Genomic DNA, 22,354 nt, shown 5'->3' with positions numbered 1-22,354 from the left:
CTAACAGATTTAAGATGTTGATAGCATTGCTTTCTTTCTTTTTTCTTTTTTTTTTTTTAATCCTGTGAGGAAAATGTTGATGTGGTTGCTTGGTGTGTTGCCCTGCTTTGAATTTGACACAAACCCATGTTAGCTGTGAGACAAATGGACACTTGAGACAACTCTTATCTTTTTTCAAAAGGTCATTCTCAGTCATAACATTTTTAGAAATGTCTCGATCTACTCATCATATGCATAAGATTGAGGAGAAAAGCTTTTCTGACATATGTGTATTTCTGAAAGATTAAAAAAAATAAATTGGTTTAGCTCTGATTGTTCTATGTCATCTTCATACTCTATTATCAAGGGTAACAGTTGACTTTAAGATGACAACTCAAGTGTGGAGAATCTAACCTCATTCTCTGCAACTCAATGCAATGCCCTTTCCTTCAGGCTGCTAAAAATTCAGTGCCCGTGAACCCAGGGTTTCTCTCTGACTCATTTTAGGGTCAAATTCAGATTCTGTATGTCTAATGGGGCCACGTACTGGAGATGGCATGTCTGGTCCTTGTTGTTACCCATTGACAACTGGTAGCCTGCGGGCACCATCTTCCTGTTTTGTCCTTGGCTGAACATCTGCATAGGTGGCTGCTGACTCATCTCCAATTTCTGTCTGCAAGATGCTGTTGCACTGGCATCATTCTCCATGATTAGGAAAATGCCTGGAGATATCCAAGGCCCTGTTGCCTTAGGCACATCTGCAACTATTTGTTTTCTGGAATCTTTTTTGCTTTTCCAGGGGCTTGACCTGGGGAAGAGGCATAGGCTCTGTTTTGCTCTTAAATCCCAGCAATCTGTAGTGGGGACTTCTTTGCCTGCCATGCTAGCCGGGCAGTGCTGGTAGAGTGAAGACTATATAAGACCCTGCCTCAGCCACCCACAGATGTCTAACACTCCTCCGCCTTTCCTTTATCCTCTCCCACCTCCCAGCTCCAGAGGTCATTTTCTAGGGGGATGAATGGTGGTGGTCAGGAGTGTGTGTGGGGGGGTGATATTACTCTTATTTTATGAGCCATTCTCTCAAATAGTTTATTAACAGCTCCATCCTCCTCCTTCTCTGGAAAGCCTAGACTTTTGAAACTCAAAAGCTATGAAAAATAGCTCTTTCCCTTTTGTTTTCTATTACTTACTTTTCCCCCTTAGTAGGATGGCTTCTGGCTCAAGAAAGCACTTAAAGGTGGTGTGAGGTAGGGGATGTGGGAAAAAAAAGAGGGTGTGAGGAAGCACTAATAAATAATTCAAAAATACCAGACTGCACACTCCAGGCTCTCTTCTCTCTAGATCTCATACTTGATGTTCCTGCCTACAATTCTCAAAAGAGAGAGGTTTAATATTGTTGTAGTTTTTAAAAGGAGGTGGTAGTTATTCCTGATTTCATATAGGGCCATGGTAATGCATTGAACATTTTTCATATTAAATGTATTATGTTCAATACTCTCATTTCTCTGCCTAATAAAACACATATGCATGAAGAAAAAAATAAGGCATCCAACTTTGACTTTATTCTTTGCCATATATATTTATCTCTTATGTACTTTTTACGACACTGGTTGTTAGACTACTCAGCATGCTCCTTTGCAGAATTAAGAATTTGTAAACTAACATAATCAGTGGGTTCTTGACTCAAATTGATTTGGATTGAAGAATTGTTCTAGTTTTCTGAGACTCAAACCCAAATGAGGCTTGGTTTGGGGAGGAATCACTATATATGATATTTTCCCATTTTGGTAACAGAAGAGAAATTTTCAGGGGTAAAAATGCTTTCTGTTTTAAAGATTCATTTATTTATTTGAGAGTTTATTTGAGAGAGAGAGAGAGAGAGAGAGAGAGAGAAATTGAGTGAGTTGGGGAAGAACAGAGGGAGAGGAAGAGAGAATCCTCAAGCTAACTCCCTCACTGAGCATGGAGCCCGACAGGGGGCTTGATCCCATGACCCGGAGACCATGACCTGAGCCAAAGTCAAGAGCTGACCACTTCACCAATAGCGTCACCCGGGAACCCTGCTTTCTCTTTTATTTTATTTTTAAAGATTTTATTTATTTATTCATGAGAGACACAGAGAGAGGCAGAGACATAGGCAGAGGCAGAGGCAGGTTCCATGTGGGAGCCCGAAGCGGGAGTCGATCCTGGAACTCCAGGATCACGTCCTGAGCCAAAGGCAGATGCCACCCAGGCATCCCCTGCTTTCTCTTTTAGAACTTATAGTAGATGAAGGAAGTTGGAATGAAGTAGAATTTGGAGGGAATTAGCACAATGTGCTTTGAATCTCATGACCTCAGGTACGTTTTGGATGATGAATATATCAGTTCTTCTGGAGCCAAGTTCCCAATCAAGTGGTCCCCTCCTGAAGTTTTCCATTTCAACAAGTACAGCAGCAAATCTGATGTCTGGTCATTTGGTGAGTAAATTTGATGTTCATTTGTTGGAGATTGATTTAAGAAAAAGACAATCTTTTTTAAGCTTTGATTTTTTAGCATGATCCGGCATTCTAGAAAGGTCTTCATGTAACTGTCTAAGGTGTTCTAAACATACCCAGGCTGTCTTTGGCAACTGGTGTCAGACACCTTCTTATATAAGTCTGCCTTTTGGATCTTACCTTTCCCAATGAACTTACGTATGGCAGTAAAGCCATAACATAGAGTCTACTGATCTAGCAAAAGGTGCAGCCACCTTTTATACACCACAGAGACTTGCAAGGAAAATAGATCTTAAGGTGTCACTGAATTTCACATGTCATTAATAAACTTCATTTCTAACTACTGAGCAGCACCAACTGCATTTGCTTCATTACCTTTAAATTTTGTGGAATTTAGTTGTCGGCCTCCTTGGGAACTGTCAGTTGGAGTTTATATTGTGTAATGTTCTTCACTGAGAAAGAGATGTTGTAGACCTATGTCCAGCGGAGTTCATTCTTTGAATTGATTTTCAAAAAGGTGGCAGTAAATGTTCAATAAGCTATCTATTCTCTTTAGCCCAGACCTCCCTGGATGGCTTCTTTGGTTTGGAGAGAGCTCTGCACCCTCAAAAGGGCGCGAATATTTTTTATTGTCCACATAAGGTTAAGTGTGTATTATTGATCCCTTTAGCTCTCCCCTGCCTTTTGGTGGTTTTGACAGGTGAGATTTTTAAGCTCTACAGGAGAGCAGTTAAATCAGACTAACATGTAGCAACACAGGGACCTCATCAAGTGGTTGCAGAACAATTTAGAATTTCTGAGTTTTATCTGACCACTTGTCTCCATCTCCCTCTGGACAGTGAGCTTCCTGAGCACAGGGACTGGCCTCTTTCTTAGAATCTTCTGGCTCTGGCATATGCTTGACCTCTAATCAATATGTAATACATCTTAGAATAAGTGAATAATGAAATGAAGTCCAAATGGGAGTTTGAGGAAGTCTCACTAATCAACCTATCAGTGATTTTAGAACACTTACGTGGGTCCGGAGCTCCTGCTAGGTAGTCTGCTCTACCCAGCTGTCTAACCTTTCAGTGGGAAGAAGGGAACAAGTGCCATCTACTGGCTGATAAACTCTTGGCCTGGGCAGGCATCAGAGGCTCGCACAATTCCATCGTTTTCTATGGGATAGAAGAGAGGCTTGTTGATCTCAGGGTGTGAAGACACGAACATACTTAGAAATGAAAACACTGGCAGCATTTTCTTTCGATGGGGAGGCAGTTAAGGCCTGGAAAAGAAAGGCCTTGTTTTCACTTGGAGTATTTTCAGATGTCAGGCCTGTTCACAAATGGAGACACACATGGTCTGATTCCTAGATAGAGCTGCTCTCATTCTGGATGATTATAATTCAAAGGCTGGAAGAGGAAAATAAGGCCTTGTGGTTTGAAACCGTTCTTTCAAGCAACCTCTTGTTTGCATGCATTTCGTGTGTAGGAGTTTTGATGTGGGAAGTTTTTACAGAAGGAAAAATGCCGTTTGAAAATAAGTCGAATCTGCAAGTTGTGGAAGCCATTTCCAAAGGCTTCAGGCTCTACCGTCCTCAACTGGCGCCAATGTCCATATATGAAGTCATGTACAGCTGCTGGCATGAGGTGAGTGTCCCCTACTTTCCTGGGTAGGTTGGCAGTCCCAGCAACTGAGAACAGACCTGAGGGTCAAATGTGACCCCAGGTCTCCATCATGGCAGGAAAAGGGGTCTGTTTCTGAAGAGTGACCACTAAGGGTCAGAAGTGCTATTTCTATCTGACACTCACACTACAAAGTCATGAACCCATTTTGTTTTCCTTTCATCTGAGGAATTCAGCACATCTTTCTTTTCTTTCTTTCTTTCTTTTTTTTTTCAGCACATTTTTCAAGTCTTATTTTTCTGAGACTGGCTCTTGCGGAAACTCTTGATGTTAGTGGAGCCTCAGTGATGAGATGTTTTACTCCCCTTGAAAACTGGTGGGTGGACACTAAGGGTAGAATCAGGTTTGGTAAACTTCCACATTGAAAGAGAAAGGTGTTGTTTTTATTTACTTGACTCCTCTGTATTTTGTCTTGCTTTCCCAAGGCTAACAGTAATGGGTTTCATCTCTTTTTTTGGCACTCAAGACTCCTGATAGATTAGGAATAAAGGCAGAAAGTGTGCCAGGAGCTTGTACTCAGGAAATTCTCTCTGGGGAGGGAAGGGTGTCTGTTTAGTTTTTCTTCCTCTTGAAATGCCAAGCTTAAAAATAAAGTCAGATGCATCCTGTCTTTTCTGGGCACAGACTCAACACACCTCTCCCCTTCGTATCGGACTCCTCTGTGATTTCTGACAGCTTTCTCTTTCTAGCTGACAGTATCTGTCCAGAAAACCCACACCTGGGTGAGGAGTTTCCTCCTGGCTGAAAAAGAAGTCACTTGATCCACAACCCATGAACCCTGAAAACCTCAATATTTCAGGAGCAATGTAGTTGTTCACATTCCGGAGAAGTATTAATCTTATAAAGATCCTTGATGTATGAAAATATCTTACGTGTGATGAACTGCTCTGCAAGGGGCCTTGAAAACATAGGCAAGTGTCAAGTGAGCCATTAGTAGCAAACGGCTGTCCTGAGAGCTTCTCCGCAATAACAACGCAGTGGCTCAGAAATATATATTGCATGTGGAACAGCATCCATGTCCATGTGCACAAAACACAATACTTTTTGAGATTTTATTTATCTGTGGAGAGGAAACAGAAAAGGGAGCAAATGGGTGGCTGGCAGGAGGGCAGAGTAAATGATGTCGAGTCTCAAATTGTAGTCAGAGCATTGATTAAAACATTGTTTTTGGTTATGCTGATATATTTGTTTGCAAAAGGTGATTTGCTACAACTTTTGAAGGTGATCTAAATACCCTAGGTGCTTAAGCACCTTTACATTCAAATGTGATTATATTATCTATCTCTCTCTCTCTCTCTCTCTCTCTCACACACACACACACACACACACTGATACACACATAGTGTCTCATAGGCTCTACTACCTGCAGAACATGAGCTTCCTCAAAAAATTCCAGCAATTATTCCTGGGATCTCAAGAACGCCAATGTGTGCTTACACACCCTTCTGCTCGGACCTTTTTATTGATGCCCTCTGCTTATTTTTTATTTTTATTTTTGGTTTATTTTATTTTTATTTATTTTTAATTTTTTTATTGGAGTTCAATTTGCCAACATTTAACATAACACCCAGTGCTCATCCCACCAAGTGCCCCCCTCAGTGCCCGTCACCCAGTGCCAACCCCTCCACCCACCTCCCTTTCCACCACTCCTTGTTCATTTCCCAGAGTTAGGTGTCTCTCATGCTTTGTCACCCTCACTGTTATTTTCACTCATTTTCTCTCCTTTCCCTTTATTCCCTTTCACTAATTTTTCTATTCCCCAAACGAATGAGACCATATAAGTTTGTTCTTTTCCGATTGACTTATTTCACTCAGCACAATATCCTCCAGGTCCACCCACATTGAAGCAAATGGTGGGTATTGCTTCTAATGGCTGAGGAATATTCCACCGTACACATAGACCACAGCTTCTTTATCCATCATCTGTCGATGGACACCGAGGCCCCTTCCACAGTTTGGCTGTTGTGGACATTGCTGCTATGAACATCGGGGTGCAGGTGTCCCGGCGTTTCACTGTGATGCCCTCTGTTTATAAACCACTGGGGGTGGTGTTTCCCCACAAACCCTGCTGCCATTAATCTTTGTGAGAATGTGGCTATGAAAGTGGTCCTATTTCCTGAGGATTTTATTTATTTATTTATTTTCTTTTATTTATTCATGGAGACACAGAGAGAGAGGGAGAGACACAGGCAGAGGGAGAAGCAGGCTCCCTGTGGGGAGCCCCATGTGGGACTCGATCCCAGGGCTCTGGGATCATGACCACTGAGCCACCCAGGTGCCCTATTTCCCATGGATTTTAAAGATGCCAACAGTGTCATCTTTTCTTCCTCATGGAGCCAAACCACATCCCATGGTGAAATAGGAAAAATGTTCCAATCCTTGTCTCCGTGACCAGGGATTTTGTTGACTGAGCCTTTAAGACAGCACAGTGTGTGCTCCAGGACCTGCAAAGTCCCTTATGAAAACACACCTTTTGCTTTCTGACTGAAATCCTTCTTTCTACAGGGGATCAAGTCCAGCAAATAAGTGGGCAGAGCCTGAGAGCCTGCAACTCTGGGGGTCCATTCTCTCCCAGCTCTTCCTTTTTACCCCATGCATATCAAGTCACCCACCTAGATCCCTAGGGCAGTGTGGTCCAATGAAATGTTCTGTGATGATGGAAATGTGGCATCCATTATGGTGCTCATGCCTGGCTACTGAAGGTTTGAAAAGTGCCTAGTGTGACTGAGAACTGAACTTAAAAATGTATGTGATTTTCATTAATTTAAATTTAAATGGCCACAGGCGGCTTGGGTTTGCAGCTCAAGTTATTTTATTTTGGCAGCACTCTCTACTCTTAGAATTTTTCACTCAACTACCAATCACACCCCATGGGTCAGCCCAGGTTTTTTCCTCTTCCCTTTGTGGAGAACCAGCCTGATCCAGGTCCCTGCCTGCAAATTCCAGAGCTGATTCCTGAGTGAGCTTCAGGCTGAGCTAACCATCTCTATTTCCCTTTTCCAGAAACCTAAAAGCCGCCCCACATTTGCTGAGCTACTGCAGGTTCTCACGGAGATCGCAGAAACCTGGTGACCTGAATGGAATGCCCACCCGGAGGGTCATCTTGCAAAATTATCACAAGAGGAAATCCTGTGTGGGGTCACTGATGGTGAACACCTTCCTTTAGAGCTGCTGACTCTTGGAAACAGTGCAGAGATCACAGACTTTTCAAACTTTAAGGCTTAAGATGAGTCTGGCAGTAATTTTTCTGCACAGGTGTTTGAGAGGGGCTTCTAAACTCTGGTTTTTCTGTAATGTTCTTCATGTCCCAAAGGCGAAAAAGGGAAAAATGCTCCATCACAGTCTTCAGTGCTCTTTGTGACAATAGCCCTGAGAGCCCCTGAGGGTAAATGAAGACCTGACCCATTACAGGGCTGAGGACATTTCTTTTTTGAAGAGGAGTGATATTCGTTACTTCAGCGACTTGCTGAAATAAAGAAATTCAGCTAATTCCTGAAATAAAGGAGCCTCCCCTGAAGAATTTAATGCTTTTGAGCTGTACAGATCCTTATGGAAAATGCACCTTTACAAACCACATGAATGTGAACATTCTTAAACTGTCTTTTATAATCTTCTCTATGTTATTTAACTAATCAGTTTTACCCATACCGGATTCCTTTGGAGATAGCTTCTTGTATTGCAGGGTTTTTTGTTTTTTTGTTTTTGTTTTTGTGTTTTAGGTAGGCATGGAGCCAGCCCATCGTGGGGCTTGAACTCCTCACCCTGAGATCAATGCCTGAGCTGAGATCGAGAGTTGGATGCTTAGCGGACTGAGCCACCCAGGCGCCCCCACCACATTCCAGTTTTAAGCGTTGCGAAGGCAAAGTTCTTTGAACGGGCCCTGGTGACATTTCTATTTGCAGTAATATCCATTGTCAGGGTTGGTTCAGAACCTGAATTTCAGTCTAAAATTTGTGTCCGTGGAGGTGAACAATTTCAGAAGCCTTTTAAAAAACATCTGTCGTGTATCTTTTGTTTTTCTCATGGTGTAAAAGAATGCTTATTGCACAGTTAGGTAAAGAAATGTTCTACATTTTGGAGGTTTCCTCTTTTTTTAAGTTAAATTCTTAAAAAACTTTCTTGAGTATAGTTGACACACATGTGATATTAGTTTTGGGTGTACAATGTAGTGATTCAACATCTCTCTATGTTATGCTGTGCTCAGCACAAGTGCAGCTACCGGCTGTCCCTGTACCACGAATGCTGTTACAATATCATGGTCTGTGTTCTCTATGCTGTGCCTTTTATTCTCATGATTTATTTATTCCCAGACTGGAAGCCTGTATCTCCCACTCCCCTTCACCCATTTTGCCCATCCCTCCCTCCCCTTCCCTATGGAAACCATCAGTTCATTCTCTGTAATTATGCGTCTGATTTTGTAAGAAGCCTCATTTTTCTTGTAGAAAGTACGTCTAGTAAATTTCTAGAAGATGACTTGTTTTTTTCCACGAGTGAGGGAAAAACCGAGAAATCCAAATATTACCTACATTCCATTATTTCTGAAGTCCAGGGTTTTGAATTCAAGATAAAATACCCAGTTGTCATAACTCAATCTTAACTTCTCATGCATCATTTGTAGGACTGACTGGAAATTTATCTCTATCGTTGTGAGTGCTTCAGAATTGCTGGAGGAAGAAGGTTGTGGCAGAAAGTAGAAATGTTTTCACCATCGGGTTTCACAACGGCAGCCTCGTGTTTGTATGCCATCCATCCTGCATCATGGTCTAAGTCACTGGCCGGTAGTAGTTGTGGCTTTTAAGTCATATTTCCCCACTCCAAAAATGAGATTGTTGACTATCAGTGGTACTTGGGCAATGTGCACTGAAATAATGAGCACCAGGCACGAGAATGTTCAACTTTTTGATAATGCAAGAAGTGGTCTCAGAAATATTTGTACGAGACCCTGTGGTGTTTCTGAGACTATCATATCGCTTTCTCTCATGACTACGGGAGGTGAGACAAGGCTCCTATGACTGAGACCTTAGATCGAGTAAGATATGCAGAAGTTTAGTGCAAGAGGGCATGGGAATATCAAACAGCAAAAGCCAAGGCCGGGGGAGGGTAAATGCTATGACAATCAGAGAACCCAAACACTGGAAACTTAGGGTCAACTAGAGAGCATCTGCCCTCAAGGCAATGCAGGGAGACAGAGTACAGGCCAAGAATGAGTCCAGAGATGAGTCACTCCTGGAGGTCGGTGACAGCCGCTGGCATGTCCACGCACATACGTTTGTGGCGGTAGTCAAGCTCTCTTCCTTCTGTTGTAACACTTCTAGAAAGTTTGAGGTACCGAGAAGCAGGAGTAACTGGAGCCATCATGTACGTAACTGAGGCTCCAGATGATGTGTGAATTTGGAATGTCTTTGTCTAGACAGACATTCAGCGTTCTTTGGCAAAAGACAAAAATCTCTTAAAGACTAAAGAGGAAATGAGAAAAAAAATTTTTTTAAAGAAGCACTCACACAGCTTCTCCTGGGAGGGAACTACGTTTTGCAACCAATCTTCGTATTAGTTATTGATCAACTGGCGTTCTCTGTGGATAGTTTACGTGGTTTGGGGTGAGAGAGTGCAAGACACAGCTCTGCATAAGAAATGGGCAGGAAGGGATCCCTGGGTGGCTCAGCGGTTTAGCGCTGCCTTCAGCCCAGGGTGTGATCCTGGAGACCCTGGATCAAGTCCCACGTCGGGCTCCCTGCATGGAGCCTGCTTCTCCCTCCGCCTGTGTCTCTGCCTCTCTCTCTCTGTCTCTCATGAATAAATAAATAAAATCTTAAAAGAAAAAAAAAAAAAGAAATGGGCAGGAAGCTTAGGGGTTGATTGTGAGTGAGAGCCATGAAATAGAGAAGACAGGGGGGTCAAAGGAGAGAGGGGAAGCCCAGAAAAATGGAAAGGATTTGGAGCCAAGCATAAACTATGTTCAGTGTAAATACCCACTTGGCAAGAACAGTCATAGGATTTTTTTTTCCCCTTAGTAGACTTTTTATCAGTACAATGCATGGTCCCTCGGGTCGCACTGGCAACACATTTGACTCACATGACATGATAGCATCTGATCCAGCACTGTTTGCTCAGCTCGTTAGAGGGGTTCAGGACAGGAAAGAGCATGCACACCCTTCAGATTCAAAGAAGCCACCCAGTTGTCCATGTGCCTAGAGGCTTGGGTCCCTCCTCACCCGCGAGAGAGTGTGTACGACTGCTGGTGCGAGGCGATGGTGTGTGCAGTTCATCTTTAACCAAAGATGCTTTCCCACCCGTCGTGCAGGCCTGCAATTCACAGGTCTCCCAGCCCACGTGCCGTTTCACAGATCAGACATCTTCACGGTGTTCAACATACGTGCCTGGCCCTGGGACCCAACATTCCCGGTTGACCTTGGGACATGGTCAAGGGACTGTGCTATTCAAATGCTGGGAGAAGACAAACCTTAAACCCTCCCGGGTGGACCTAGGTCTGGGAGAAAAAGAATACAGTTCTGCTGCAAACACTTTGCTCGTAATAAGGTACACGAATCACGTGGATGTGGCGTAGTTGTCATAAAGCGAATAGATGGGCGTAACTAGCACTCAGATCTGGAAATGGTACATTCCAGAGTTTCAGAATCCATTCTCATTTCCTCTTCGAGTCATTAATCCAACAGTAATCAATATCCTAATTTCCAACACCACGGATTAATTGGTGTGGGGTTTTTTTGAACGTTCTGTGAGTGGAATCCTGTGGTATGCACGCTTTAGTGCCTGGCTTCTTTCACTTAATATGTGTTTAATCCATCCATGTTGCATGATTATATCTTACCAATTCCATGTCTGTTTAGTCTTCCACTGTATAATTACACCACGGATCATTTATCTTTTCTACTCTTGGTGGACATTTGGGTTATTTCCAGTCTTTGGCTAATAGGGTAGGTGCTGCTATGACCATCGTTCTACATGTCTTTTGGTGAATTAACACAATAAAAAAGACATATTACTAAGGGACAAATGTGTTTTGGAAATATTTTCATAACGTTTCCAATATAATTGGTTCCCTTATTAATTTTATGTAATTTTATTTTATGCATTTAGAGACCTTGTTCAGAGAAGGAGTATAAAGGCTTCACCAGGCTTCCACAGTGATCTGCAGCATAAAAAAGCTAAGAACCCCTGTATTGAACTGAGTCTCTGAATCTGGAAAGGTCTTTGCTGGACCACACACAACTGACCAGCTGCTTATCGTTGCTTTAACAGAAGCCTCTTGAGGATTCAGTTTGGCCGGTGCTGTGGGCTGATTCCCCAGTGTGCACCTCCCCCCCGGGCGCCTTCCGTCCTCAGACCCGGCTCTGTCCCCCTCCCCCAGGCATTGTCAGGGCTGGTCCTCAGTTCTGGTTTGCACGACCTCTCTTCCACCTGCCTTCTACTTCTATGATGAGTGTGATGGGGGCCGATGAGTGGAGTCTCAACCGCTCCCACGTTTGGCCACAGAAAGGGAAGCTGGACAGCAACGGGCCCCTCCAACCTCCATGGGCTCCAACTCCAGGCGAGCATTTCAGGCTCTCTTCCCCTCCAGAGCTCCCACACCTCGCTAGCTGGAGGGAGAGAGGTGAATGCCTCACATCTCCCGGGAGGCCAGGGTGGCTCCATTCTACTTCCAAAACAAGAGGTGGGAAAATAAAAGCCCAATCCCAGAGAGATAGGCATTTTTGACTATCAGCCCTGGTAGGGAGGCGCTCCTGGCATCTGGCGTCTAGAGACCAGGGATGCTGCTGAGCATTCACCAGGACACAGCACCTTCCCTTACAAAGAAGAATCATGCAGCCCCAGGTCAATAGTGCTGGGTTGAGTGGGGGGTTAGCGGACCATCTGACGTGAGGTCCAGGGGTGCAGAAGTCACCACATCATCATACTTCCAGCTCCCCTGCTTGGTCCTTAGGCTGCCTCCCCTCTCCACCCCCGGATGAAAAGTGGCGGCTGTACCCACATGCTTTGCCTTGACCCCCAAGAGCATCCAAAGGTCCAAAGGGAGAACACATCCTCGTCCAGCATTTGTACCAGAGCCCGATGGTCTCTCGCACCGGCTCAGGGCCACACGCCTCCTGGAACAAATCCCTGCAGCTCGAGGAGTAGAATGCTTCGGCTGGCTCAGCCTCCCACAAGGGCCAGGGACGGATCTGTTCGCCCGCCACCACTCGGAGGTGGCCGTTGTGGGCTCTGGAGCAGGCGGGGCGGCGGGGCTGCGGACAGAGCTGGCACGAAAGTCGCGCATGGCCCAGGCTCCGCTTCCTGCCGTGCACCGCGTGGCCCGCTGGCCTTGGTCGCCACCTGGAGCCGTCCTGCCACGATCCGGGTTTCTTAGACCTAGAGCAGCTCCCACATGGTTAGAAAACTGGGGAGGGACGCCTGGGGGGGCTCAGCGGTTGAGCACCTGCCTCCAGCCCAGGGCCTGATCCTGGGGTCCTGGGATCGAGTCCCACGTCGGGCTCCCTGCATGGGGCCTGCTTCTCCCTCTGCCTGTGTCTCTGTCTCTCTCTCTCTCTGTGTCTCTCATGAATAAATAAATAACATCCTTTAAAAGAAAAGAAAACTGGGGAATTTGCTGATGCTAAGAGTTTTCCCCAGGCCTTGAACCTCTAGAAATGATCCCGAGTAAGCTTTCTCACGGTTAGAGACAGAGCTTAGCAACGCGGGGCGCTCCCGGGAAGAAGCAGGAGAGCCCCCGCAGATGCTTTCCTGTGGGGCCAGGTGCCGGGCGGGGACCTCTGCTGTCCCACCAGTCGCCCGGAAGGTGGAGAGTGTGGGCAAAGGTGCTGCCTGGTTGGGGCCCCCCGACCTGGTCCCCGACCTGTGCCCGGCCTGGCTCCCCCCGGGCCTTGCACCTGCTAGCCCCGTTACTGGGGGTGCTCCTTCCACGTGCACGCCCGCCTCGCGTCCTCGAGGTCTGCAGGCTGTTGCTCAAATGTTATCCTCCCTTCAAGTCTTTCTCGAATCGCCCCATTTGACATCATAACTCTGCTGCGGACATTCCCTGTCCCCCTTTTCTGCACAATTGTTCTCTATTCCTCTGAACGCTACATAACAAACCATATATTTCTACTTATTTAATTAGCCTATTGTCTGTTCCTTCTCCCCCCCGCCACCCTCGGCAGCGGTAACAGGGGTCAGGTGTTTCTTTTTTTTTTTTTTAAGATTTTATTTATTTATTCATGAGACACACAGAGAGAGAGAGAGAGAGAGAGAGAGAGAGAGGCAGAGACACAGGCAGAGGGAGAAGCAGGCCCCGACGTGGGACTCGATCCCGGGTCTCCAGGATCAGGCCTGGGGCCGAAGGTGACACTAAACCACTGAGCCACGGGGCTGCCTGGGTCAGGTGTTTCTGTTTCATTCACTGCTTCATCCCCGGGTCCCAGAACAGGGCCCAGCACAGAGTTAAGCTAAATAAATATTCATGGAATGACCCGGGGGGGGGGGGCGGGGGGAAGAGTAGCTTGCCTCTCCAGAAGCTTCATCTGCCAGAGATGGAGGTGAGTCTGACAAGCCGCTGGCCTCGGGGCTTCTGGGGGAGCCCGGCCCCGTCGTGGTCTGGAGGGCTCACTCGCTTCAAGTTAGCACCCTCCTTGCTCCATGGCTTAAGGCCCTCGATCTGTAAGGGAACTCGTTTGCTTTCTTTGGGATCTGCACACCACTGGCCCTGGGGAGGAAAGGACCCGAACGTTCCCGGGCCACGGAGGCCTGCGAGCCACCTTGGCAGCTTTCTGATGAGCCCGGCCATCCCCCAGCAACATGCTTGTCCTGTCGCAGGTCACACAGACGACTTTACGGACCGCGCCCTGCCCAGGCAGCCCTTGCCTCCTCCGCAGAACGGAGTGGTGTGCGCAGCCCCGGGGCCCGGGGGGCCAGGCCTCCTCGCCCGGCCTCGGGGCTCCGAGCAGGCTCCGCGGCTGGTGCCATCGAGTCACTCGGCAGCCAGAAGCGTCGGGGACCACTGTCCTCCCCTAACTGACTACACCCCTTTAAAGTCCTCCGGGCCGGCACCGCCCTCTGCGCTGCACCTCTCCCCCAGGTGGCCTCCCCAACAGCTAAGTGCCTTTTTTTTTTTTTTTAATTTTTATTTATTTTTTTTGCTAAGTGCCTTTCTAATCAAAGCCTGTCTTTGGTGTATTGCTCTTCCCGCGCGGGCAGGGCAGCTGGGGGCTCGGGGACATTTCCGCACAGCCCGGGACTGCTCTCCCCTCTGGTTGTACCGGGTAACCTCAGGGAGTTACCCGTTCTTCTTGTGTCCTTCTCCAGAACAATCTACCTTGCACATAATTCTCTACGTCCCCTTCCCTCTCCTTACGTACAGAAAAACACAAAATACATTATGTTAGGGATTGACATCTGATTATTCGAGAAAAAGGACACCTGTGAATAAGTCCACGGAAAAATAGAAACTCATAGAGATAGAGACGTATTTAATAGAGGAAGTCGATTATCCTCATGTCCCTGGCGGCGATGGAAATTTCCCCCCCTCTACTGCCAAATGCAGACAACCTGTAGCTACTTTATTGTGTCTGCAGCTCTCCGGTTTGCCTCAGTTTCCCCCGCGTGCTGGGTTATGCTGGGGAAATTCAATTCAGCTCCATCTCCTAGCTTCAGCCCGGCATGCCAATGGAAATGGTCTCCATAAGTGAATCGGGTAGCGGCTCAGATTTTGCCTTTCCCTCCCTCTGGGTCTGCCCAGGTGGTATCTGGGTGTAGAAGGCAGAGGGGTGGCTTTGTCCAGGGGCGATATGCAAAGTACTCAACGACTGATTTGGCCCAGGCCCAGGCCGGTCAGGGTCCCTGTCCGCCAGTCATCCGTCCGGCCCACTGGGTGCAGACTGGGGCTCTCAGCCCGGGAAGGTGACGTTGTGCTGGTGCTGTGGGTGCGAGGCCTGTTTGGATTGGAGCAGGGCCTCCTGGCCCCTCTGGTCTCCACAATCCTTCTCATCAACCTGCTGGCTGCTCACCCTGCTGGCACTGGCGACCAAGCTGGTGGCCCTGCGGGGTGGTCTCTCCTGAGCGGTCAGGGCCCAGAAGCCCTTCCTGGCTGACTCGACCTCCCCCCGGCCTTGCTGCCCCAGTGGCCCCTCGTGGGCTCCACCGTGGCTTCCACGGTCCCAGGGCCTGGGCTGCTGGGCCCGCAGCAGAGGCTGCAGGTCGTCTCCCTTGTATGGCAGGTGCCACGACAGCATTTCTGGGTCTTAATTCAGGAGCTTTCCAAGTCCCACCTGGAGCACATATGGAAGCTTCTGGGTCCCATCCACATCTCAGGGGGACTGAGAATAGCTCAGAAAACATTCTTCCTCACTTCTGCAGTGTTCTTCTGTCTCTGTTTTTATACTTTATAGACAACCGCCTGGAGACTTTGTTAAAATGCAGGTTTTGATTCAGTGGGACCTCAGATTTAAAAGACATTTATTCACGAGAGACACACAGAGAGAGGCAGAGACACAGGCAGAGGGAGAAGCAGGCTCCCTGCGGTGAGCCCGATGCGGGACTCGATCCCAGGACCCCGGGGTCACGCCCTGAGCAGAAGGCAGACGCTCAACTGCTGAGCCACCCGGGTGTCCTGAATCCTGCATTTTTACAAGCTCCTAGCCAATGTCAAAGGTGCAGCTCCTTGGATCATATCCTTCTGCACCCCCATAGCCTGCAGGCTAACAGGAGTCAGGGAGAGGGACACTGACTTATGGAAAAGTAAAGATGTCTTGACAATATACCCATTACACATGGCAACAGACAACTTCCCAGTAGTGCTGTGGGCTTATCTTCCAAAAGCCAGCCTCAACCCTTTACTGTGCCCGTTAGGGACATTACGCAGCTTCCGAGGCTCTCTGGCAGCAGGTGTTCCTACACGGGCAAGCTTCACATAATGAAATGCAGCCAGGAGCACGGGGAGACCCTCCCTTCCCAAACAGAAAGCCAAGGCTCATCAGAAAGGAAAGATTTTGTCCCTTCCTGTTGGAGCACGGCTTTGAGACCTGAAGGTACAGTGACTCTGAGGAAACAGGCGTGAAGGTGAGGGCCCGTGGATGGGGTTGCCTGATAAAATACAGGATGTCCGGTCCAACTTAAGTTTCAGATCAACAACAGATAATTTTGAACCCTGAATGCTGGGATTACCTCTCCTGTCACGTTCAGCCCCAGACATGGGTGGGCCCCTCCCATCCCAAATTCGGTTCAGATGTTGAGGCCGTTGACACCATACCTGTACCCAGAGGGTATGAAAGGTGAATGACTCCCATGATGAAGGTTGCCGGGGACATCTGCTGGGACATCCCCAGGAGCTCCAAGACCAGCTTGGGGGCGCAGGATGGGGCAACTCCTTGGAGTTTCCTGGTGATGGGGGTGCGGCTGAGCTGAAGGGCTTGGAGGTGCTGTGGGTCGAACCTCCGGCTGGTACCAAGCTGGGGAGCAGCCGGCCTGGCCTGTCGGCCTGCTCAGGTGTGGAGGGGGGAAGAGGCCAGGGGAGTAGGGGGGCTCGAGAGCTGTCAGCAGACATCAGAAAGCCATCCCAGCAAGTACTCGCGAATATTTCATGTGAGACATATGCATCTTAAATTTGTTTGTTGTTTGTCTGGAATTCGAATTTAACTGCTTGTCTTTGCATTTTTGTTGTTTGTGTTAAATCTGGCAATCCCATCCGGGGCGCAGAAAGAAAAGCCTGGGTCCCTCCTAGGGTTGGAGGAGCCCCTGCTCCAGCTCTGAATTGTCCACCTCCAGACTTCTTAGATGACACGAATGAACCTTTATTTCTTTAAGCCACGACTAGCCTGGTGCTCAGTTACCGAAAGCCAAGCCCATTCCGAAAGGTCAGCTCAGCTGGCTCCGTGGGCAGCTCCTCCTCCGCGCTCCGACTCCGTGCAGATTACGCACCTGCTACAGGTACCGACTCCAAAGACTGTTGAAATCAGCCCAAGACATCGAAAACAACCATAGAATAGGGGTCTATTTCAGCACTTAAAAAAAAACTTTGGGGACACCTGGGGGGCTCAGTGGTTGAGCGTCTGCCTTCTGCTCAGGGCGTGACCCCGGGGTCCTGGGATCGAGTCCTGCATCGGGCCTCTGCGTGGAGCCTGCTTCTCCCTCTGCCTGTGTCTCTGCCTCTCTCTCTCTCTGTGTCTCTCATGTATAAATAGATAAAATCTTTGAAGAATAAATAAATAATAAAAAACCCAACAACTTTGAAATCAGGATGTGACTTATAATAATAATAGGTGGGGTCTTAGATTTCAATCTAAGTGGTTCCCCGTCCTGTTTGCTTTTTAAAACAATCTGGGGAGCATTTAACAAACACTGTGGCCTGTGTCCTCCCCCAGAAGTTTTATTTAATTGGTCTGGGGCTGGGCCCAGGTCCCGGGTAATCTTTAAAAGCCTCCTCAGGGTCAGTAATTATGCAGGCCGGGCCCCAAAATCATCGCACCTGGTAAGATGCTTCATGTGTGGGTGCACGCGTTTCCTCGGAGTCAAGCCTTGTTACGAAGGCTTTTGAGGGGTGGAACAATGAACGAGAGGGGTCCCCTTGATGCCTGCTGGCAGACGGCTGTTCCACAGGCTGTCCCCTTGCCGCTGTCCCCTTGCCGATGTGACATGGGCCTTCGCTCACCTGCGCCCGCGTCCCTTCACTGAGCGGCTGTGCAACTGGGGCTGGGGGTCCAGGAAACCCAGTGCGTTTCTGCAAAGAGCCCGAGACCCAGAGGTGGGGAGCTTGCAGGGTCCCCTCACTGAGCGGCTGTGCAACCAGGGCTGGGGGTCCAGGAAACCCAATGCATTTCTGCAAAGAGCCTGAGACACAGAGGCGGGGAGCTTGCAGGGTCCCCTCACTGGGGACAGGATCCCGTTGCTGTCGGGGCTCTGCAGGAGAACTTAAAGAAGCAGGTTAGGGGTGGGCTCTCCTCTGTCCCATCGGGGGAGCCCGCTGCATGTGAGCTCCGGGGGACCTGAGGACAGCTCTTTTCACAGGAGACCATGCGCTGTGCGGTCCAGCTGGTGCAGGTGCAAGCGAGCTGAGCTCACCTGGGACTCCGAAGGGCGCCTCGCTGTCTTGTGCGCTCGGTGACAAAATCGAACGTGTTTCTGCGTAGCTACAGGTATCAGAGCTCATCCTTGGTGTTTCTCGACGCTTCTAAGTCATGGCCCGTCCGAGATGCGGGCCCCACGGGTGGGCGAGTGAGCTCTCCGCTCCTGGGCTCGCCGGCTGCCCGCAGGCCGGTCACGGGCGGCCCGGCCACTCCTGTGGCGTCTGTGCCACTTGACCTTGTTTGACCAGTTCCTCCACGCTTTTTATTTGTCCTCTGGCCGTGGGCTAATCTTCAATCTGCAGGCACCTGCCCAGCAGGGGACCTGCTCCGTGAGCCTGGAATGGCGCTGGATTCCTTAAGCCGGACCAGTTCTCCCAGTAAGACCAGGTCGTGGAGCTGGAGACGCTGGTTCCCCGTCCTGCCAGTGCACCTCAGCGCTGCTGGAAAGATTGAGCGGCTGCGTTACAAAGCCTGCACCTTGTGATCCTGAACTTAGACTCCAAACTGGTAGAAAGCCTTGTCCTTTTGCCCCTGTGCACGCAAGACTACTCAGAAGGAATTAGGTTCAATCCAGGTAACGGGGTAAATAAAATCTGATTCTACTGATAGGGATTTTTGTGTCTGCTTCCGCCAAGGCTCGCCCATTATAACCCAGCTTTCTGGTTCCGTGAGTTAAGGAGAAGAGAAATCTCCTTTATCCAAGTGTATTTTGTTTAAAACTCTTCTAGTGATATGATGAGATGTGAATGGTGAAAACAAAGACAGAAGCTCATTGAGAGACAGGGAGGGCTTCCTGGGCCAGACAGAGGGCTCTTTTGCCCATTTGTGGTCTATGAAATAATCTGTTTCGTTGAGCTTAGACCATGCATGTCCTTGACTGTACCGTCTGGATGTTTATTAGGTGCAATGAACTCAAGGAGTAGCCTCAAGTCATGAGGAGTAGCCTCAATTCTAGGACTCCCCTAGAATCCATTCTAGGGAAGATCCACAGGTTTTCTCCCTAGAGACTAGGGCCTCAGATATGCTTTCTGTGGTCCCTGAGTCCTTGGAGAAGCCATGCAAAGCAGTGCACGAGTTCCCCAGCCAGGGTGCGTGGGTGCTGTTTACTGGCACTCAGGAGTTCCTGGCTGGATCACAGAAGCAGAAAATGGGAGCGGATTCTAGGGACACGGCAGTCAGAGCGCGGCTCCGTTACCTCTGCTGCCAACCCTGTGCATCGGCTTCTCCCTAGTCAAGTAGTTGCTGGGATCTACTCCTGCCTGGGTGGCAGGGAGGACGGGGTCTTCCGAGTGCCCCAGTACAGACAGCTGGTGTGACACTTGTCTTCAAGGACTGGGAGAGCTTGGCCTGCAGAGGCCCTACTCTCCCCTGGGCCACAGGGGCAGTTCTACAGATGGAAACTAAACTGCCTTCCCACTCAAAGGTTTTCTCCCATACACGTGGCATTTACAGGGATGCACTTTTCCCTCCAGAAGCGAGGTCTTTCATGATTTGTAGCTGAAGGGGTAAAAGGGTGGTTCAGGCCGCCAACTCTCGCAAAAGGCTTTCTGTTGTTTTTTGCAACCAATCAGAGCTTTCAGTTGAGAAAAATACGTTGGCCGGTGGAATACATAACATTTAAGACTCTTTTACCTCTGCTTACCTCTGAGAGGCTTCCTGTACACCGAAGCCAGGTACTGAAATGTTTGATGAACATTTGATGAACCCTTTGCTGAGAGCAGTGTTTCTACACAGCCAACTCCAGCAGGCCCTCCTTAGAGATGCTTACATTCAGTAGATGGAGTTGGTCGAGGTGTTGGCAAGCCTGCATTTTGGTCCTCATTCTGGCCCTAAGGAACTGTGTGATTTAAGGAATTGCGTGTTACTTCTTTATTTATACCATGGTGGGACAGAGGGAGCATGGGAGACCGTAAGAAAGAGGACTTTTGTACCCCAGACCATTCATTTCCATAGAAACAACTGAGAGAGTTGTTCTTAAACATGAGCTCAAATCAAAATAGGGAAAATTGATAAAGTCATAGTGATGTGGTCCATACGTGAAGGTGTTTTTTTTTTTTTTTTTTTGAGTAAACTCTACCCCCAACCCAGGGTCCAAACTCACAGCATAGAGATCAAGAGTCTCATGTTCTTGGGACTGAGCCAGCCACACACCACCCCCCAGGGGGGGGGTGGGGGGGGTCCGTTCCCTAGGGTGGGGCTAGAGGGAAATTCACTGAGGGTTTGTAAATGTAAATTTTAAAGTAATGCAATGCTACCAAATATTTTTATAATGCCTTCTCCCTCTTCCTCTGCTTCTTCAATTTGCTGAGTTTGCAAATATGACTTTAATATGAATGCAATGGTGCCAAGTAGTTTTATAACGCTTTCTCCTTTTAAATTTCTGAACTGAGAGATCTCGTTATACTGACTGCTTTGAACACCTGTCTTGTTCAATATAATCATGTAAAGATAAGACCGTTTCTCCTACCTTTGGTTCAGGTGCCAAATCAATTAGACAGGAAATGGTTTTGTAGAGAATCTCCTTCTAAAAGACAGATTTCTATTTCAAGGAAAATGACAGCAAAATTAACCTAAGTGCAGATTATTTTTTTAACCTCAAAACTTAAAAAGAATCTCAAATCTGAATGGGGATATTTTTGCCATTACATATACTTAACTTCAATAAATGAAACCTTGAACTCCAACAAGCATAATTAAACCACATTTTATTGCAAATAAAAAATACAGAAACATTTAAAATTCATAAACCTTTAAAAATGAACAGTACGTATAAACATTTGAAAAATAGAAAATTGCAAGACTATAGAGTTTATTCAAAACAGTCAAGTGTTCTTAAGTACGTATCTTCATATGTATTCCTACAAATCACGTTTCCACAAAGTTTTGTTAGAAGGTGACAATTGCATTTTCAGTTCAGTTTTATGGGCTGTAAGGAAAAATATTTTTGTTGGATTCATTTTGTTTTGGTGTTGAGACAGTTACAATGATGGAGTTCATATTCTCCTGGATTATTTAAAACAAGCTAATGTGACACGACTTAAGATGAAGACTGTATGAAAATTGGCGACTAACGGTGTTTATCTAGTAATAAGACTATAAGAATCAAAATGTTGATTCAAAGAGAACTAAATTCTATTAAGTGCCTCACACATCAAGCATGATACAGGATACCTTCCATGTATGTCATTTAGTACTCTTAAAGGTGTTAATTGCATGCTGCTAAATCTAAAGACTTTTAAGAACATTCTCTGCAATCTGAACTAAAAGTGACCATTGACCTAAGAATAAAATTATGACCATTGACCTAATGTTGAAAATTAAAATAAAACCATGATATTCACAGAATTAGGGAAAGCTTTCAATCTGGCTGTGTGAAGACAGCTTTGTAACCCCTAATAGCCCATATGCAGATATTCACATAATAAATCTTAAGATATCTATGTGAGATAAAGACGTATCTATGTGAGTTAAGACTAACATAGTCTGAATACAGGGATCCAGCATTTTCTTCCTCCTTAGATAATATCTTCCTATTTGGGAAAAATTATTGTTTTATTTATTTATTTATTTTTATTATGAGTTTTAGATTTACGATAACACTTTGGCTTTTCAATGCATATACCCAGTAGGGATTTTTAGATTTTTAAAAATATTTCATTGTTTCTCTAACATGTTTCAACTTGTTAAATCTTTCTCAGCCTTTCTCCTGGGCATATATGTCAACACTGGTTCATTTTCCAATCCAGGATACACATGAGTTCTTGTGTTCCACGAACCTTTAGCCTGGGCTCAATATACCAAGGGCAAAGCTTTGTAATAGGTGACATTTAAGAAATACCTGACACTGGATCTCCCTGGAGTGGAGAACCACCACAGTCTCAGGTTGGATGCCATTAATTTCCTCACTATGAAAGTGTCCTGGAGGAATCAGTAGAAGTTTTCAATAGAAAAAAAAAAAAAAAAACTTAAAAGAATTCCTATCATTTTTAAACACTACCTTTTCCAAAAACACTTTTCCTACAAACTTGAGTTCATAGCTTATATATCTGATATACAATTAAAGTGAAACGGCAATCAGCAGAGTAAACACATACTTGACCTGAGGTATCAACCCATGTATCTTTCATGGATTATCAATTTTCAAAAATGAGAACGCACTGAAGTGCACTCAACACCGAGCTGTG

General features: G+C 46.9%; 1 protein-coding gene and 1 long non-coding RNA gene across 5 annotated transcripts in view; one reads left to right on the top strand and one right to left on the bottom strand.

The window, feature by feature from the left end:
- TXK (TXK tyrosine kinase) overlaps positions 1-8,710 on the top strand; it is a 63,905-nt gene extending 55,195 nt beyond the window's left edge. For all 4 annotated transcript variants that reach the window (XM_072774972.1, XM_072774971.1, XM_072774970.1 and 1 more), the window contains 3 exons: positions 2,319-2,437; positions 3,926-4,083; positions 7,123-8,710. In XM_072774972.1, the coding sequence (XP_072631073.1) occupies positions 2,319-2,437; positions 3,926-4,083; positions 7,123-7,191 (346 nt within the window). In that variant the 3' untranslated portion in view covers positions 7,192-8,710. The remainder of the gene's footprint in view (positions 1-2,318; positions 2,438-3,925; positions 4,084-7,122) is intronic.
- A 5,854-nt stretch (positions 8,711-14,564) lies between these two features.
- LOC140604058 (uncharacterized) lies at positions 14,565-20,205 on the bottom strand. Its single transcript, XR_012007104.1, has 2 exons — positions 19,813-20,205; positions 14,565-18,610 (listed from the first exon to the last, which is right to left on the bottom strand). It is a non-coding gene; the product is annotated as an uncharacterized lncRNA (long non-coding RNA).
- Positions 20,206-22,354: the final 2,149 nt, after the last annotated feature.

This window comes from Canis lupus, chromosome 14 (genome assembly GCF_048164855.1).
Source record: "Canis lupus baileyi chromosome 14, mCanLup2.hap1, whole genome shotgun sequence".
NCBI classification, from domain to species: domain Eukaryota; kingdom Metazoa; phylum Chordata; class Mammalia; order Carnivora; family Canidae; genus Canis; species Canis lupus.
Note: the sequence above shows the minus strand (reverse complement) of the source record. Positions and strands in the feature narration are given on the sequence as shown.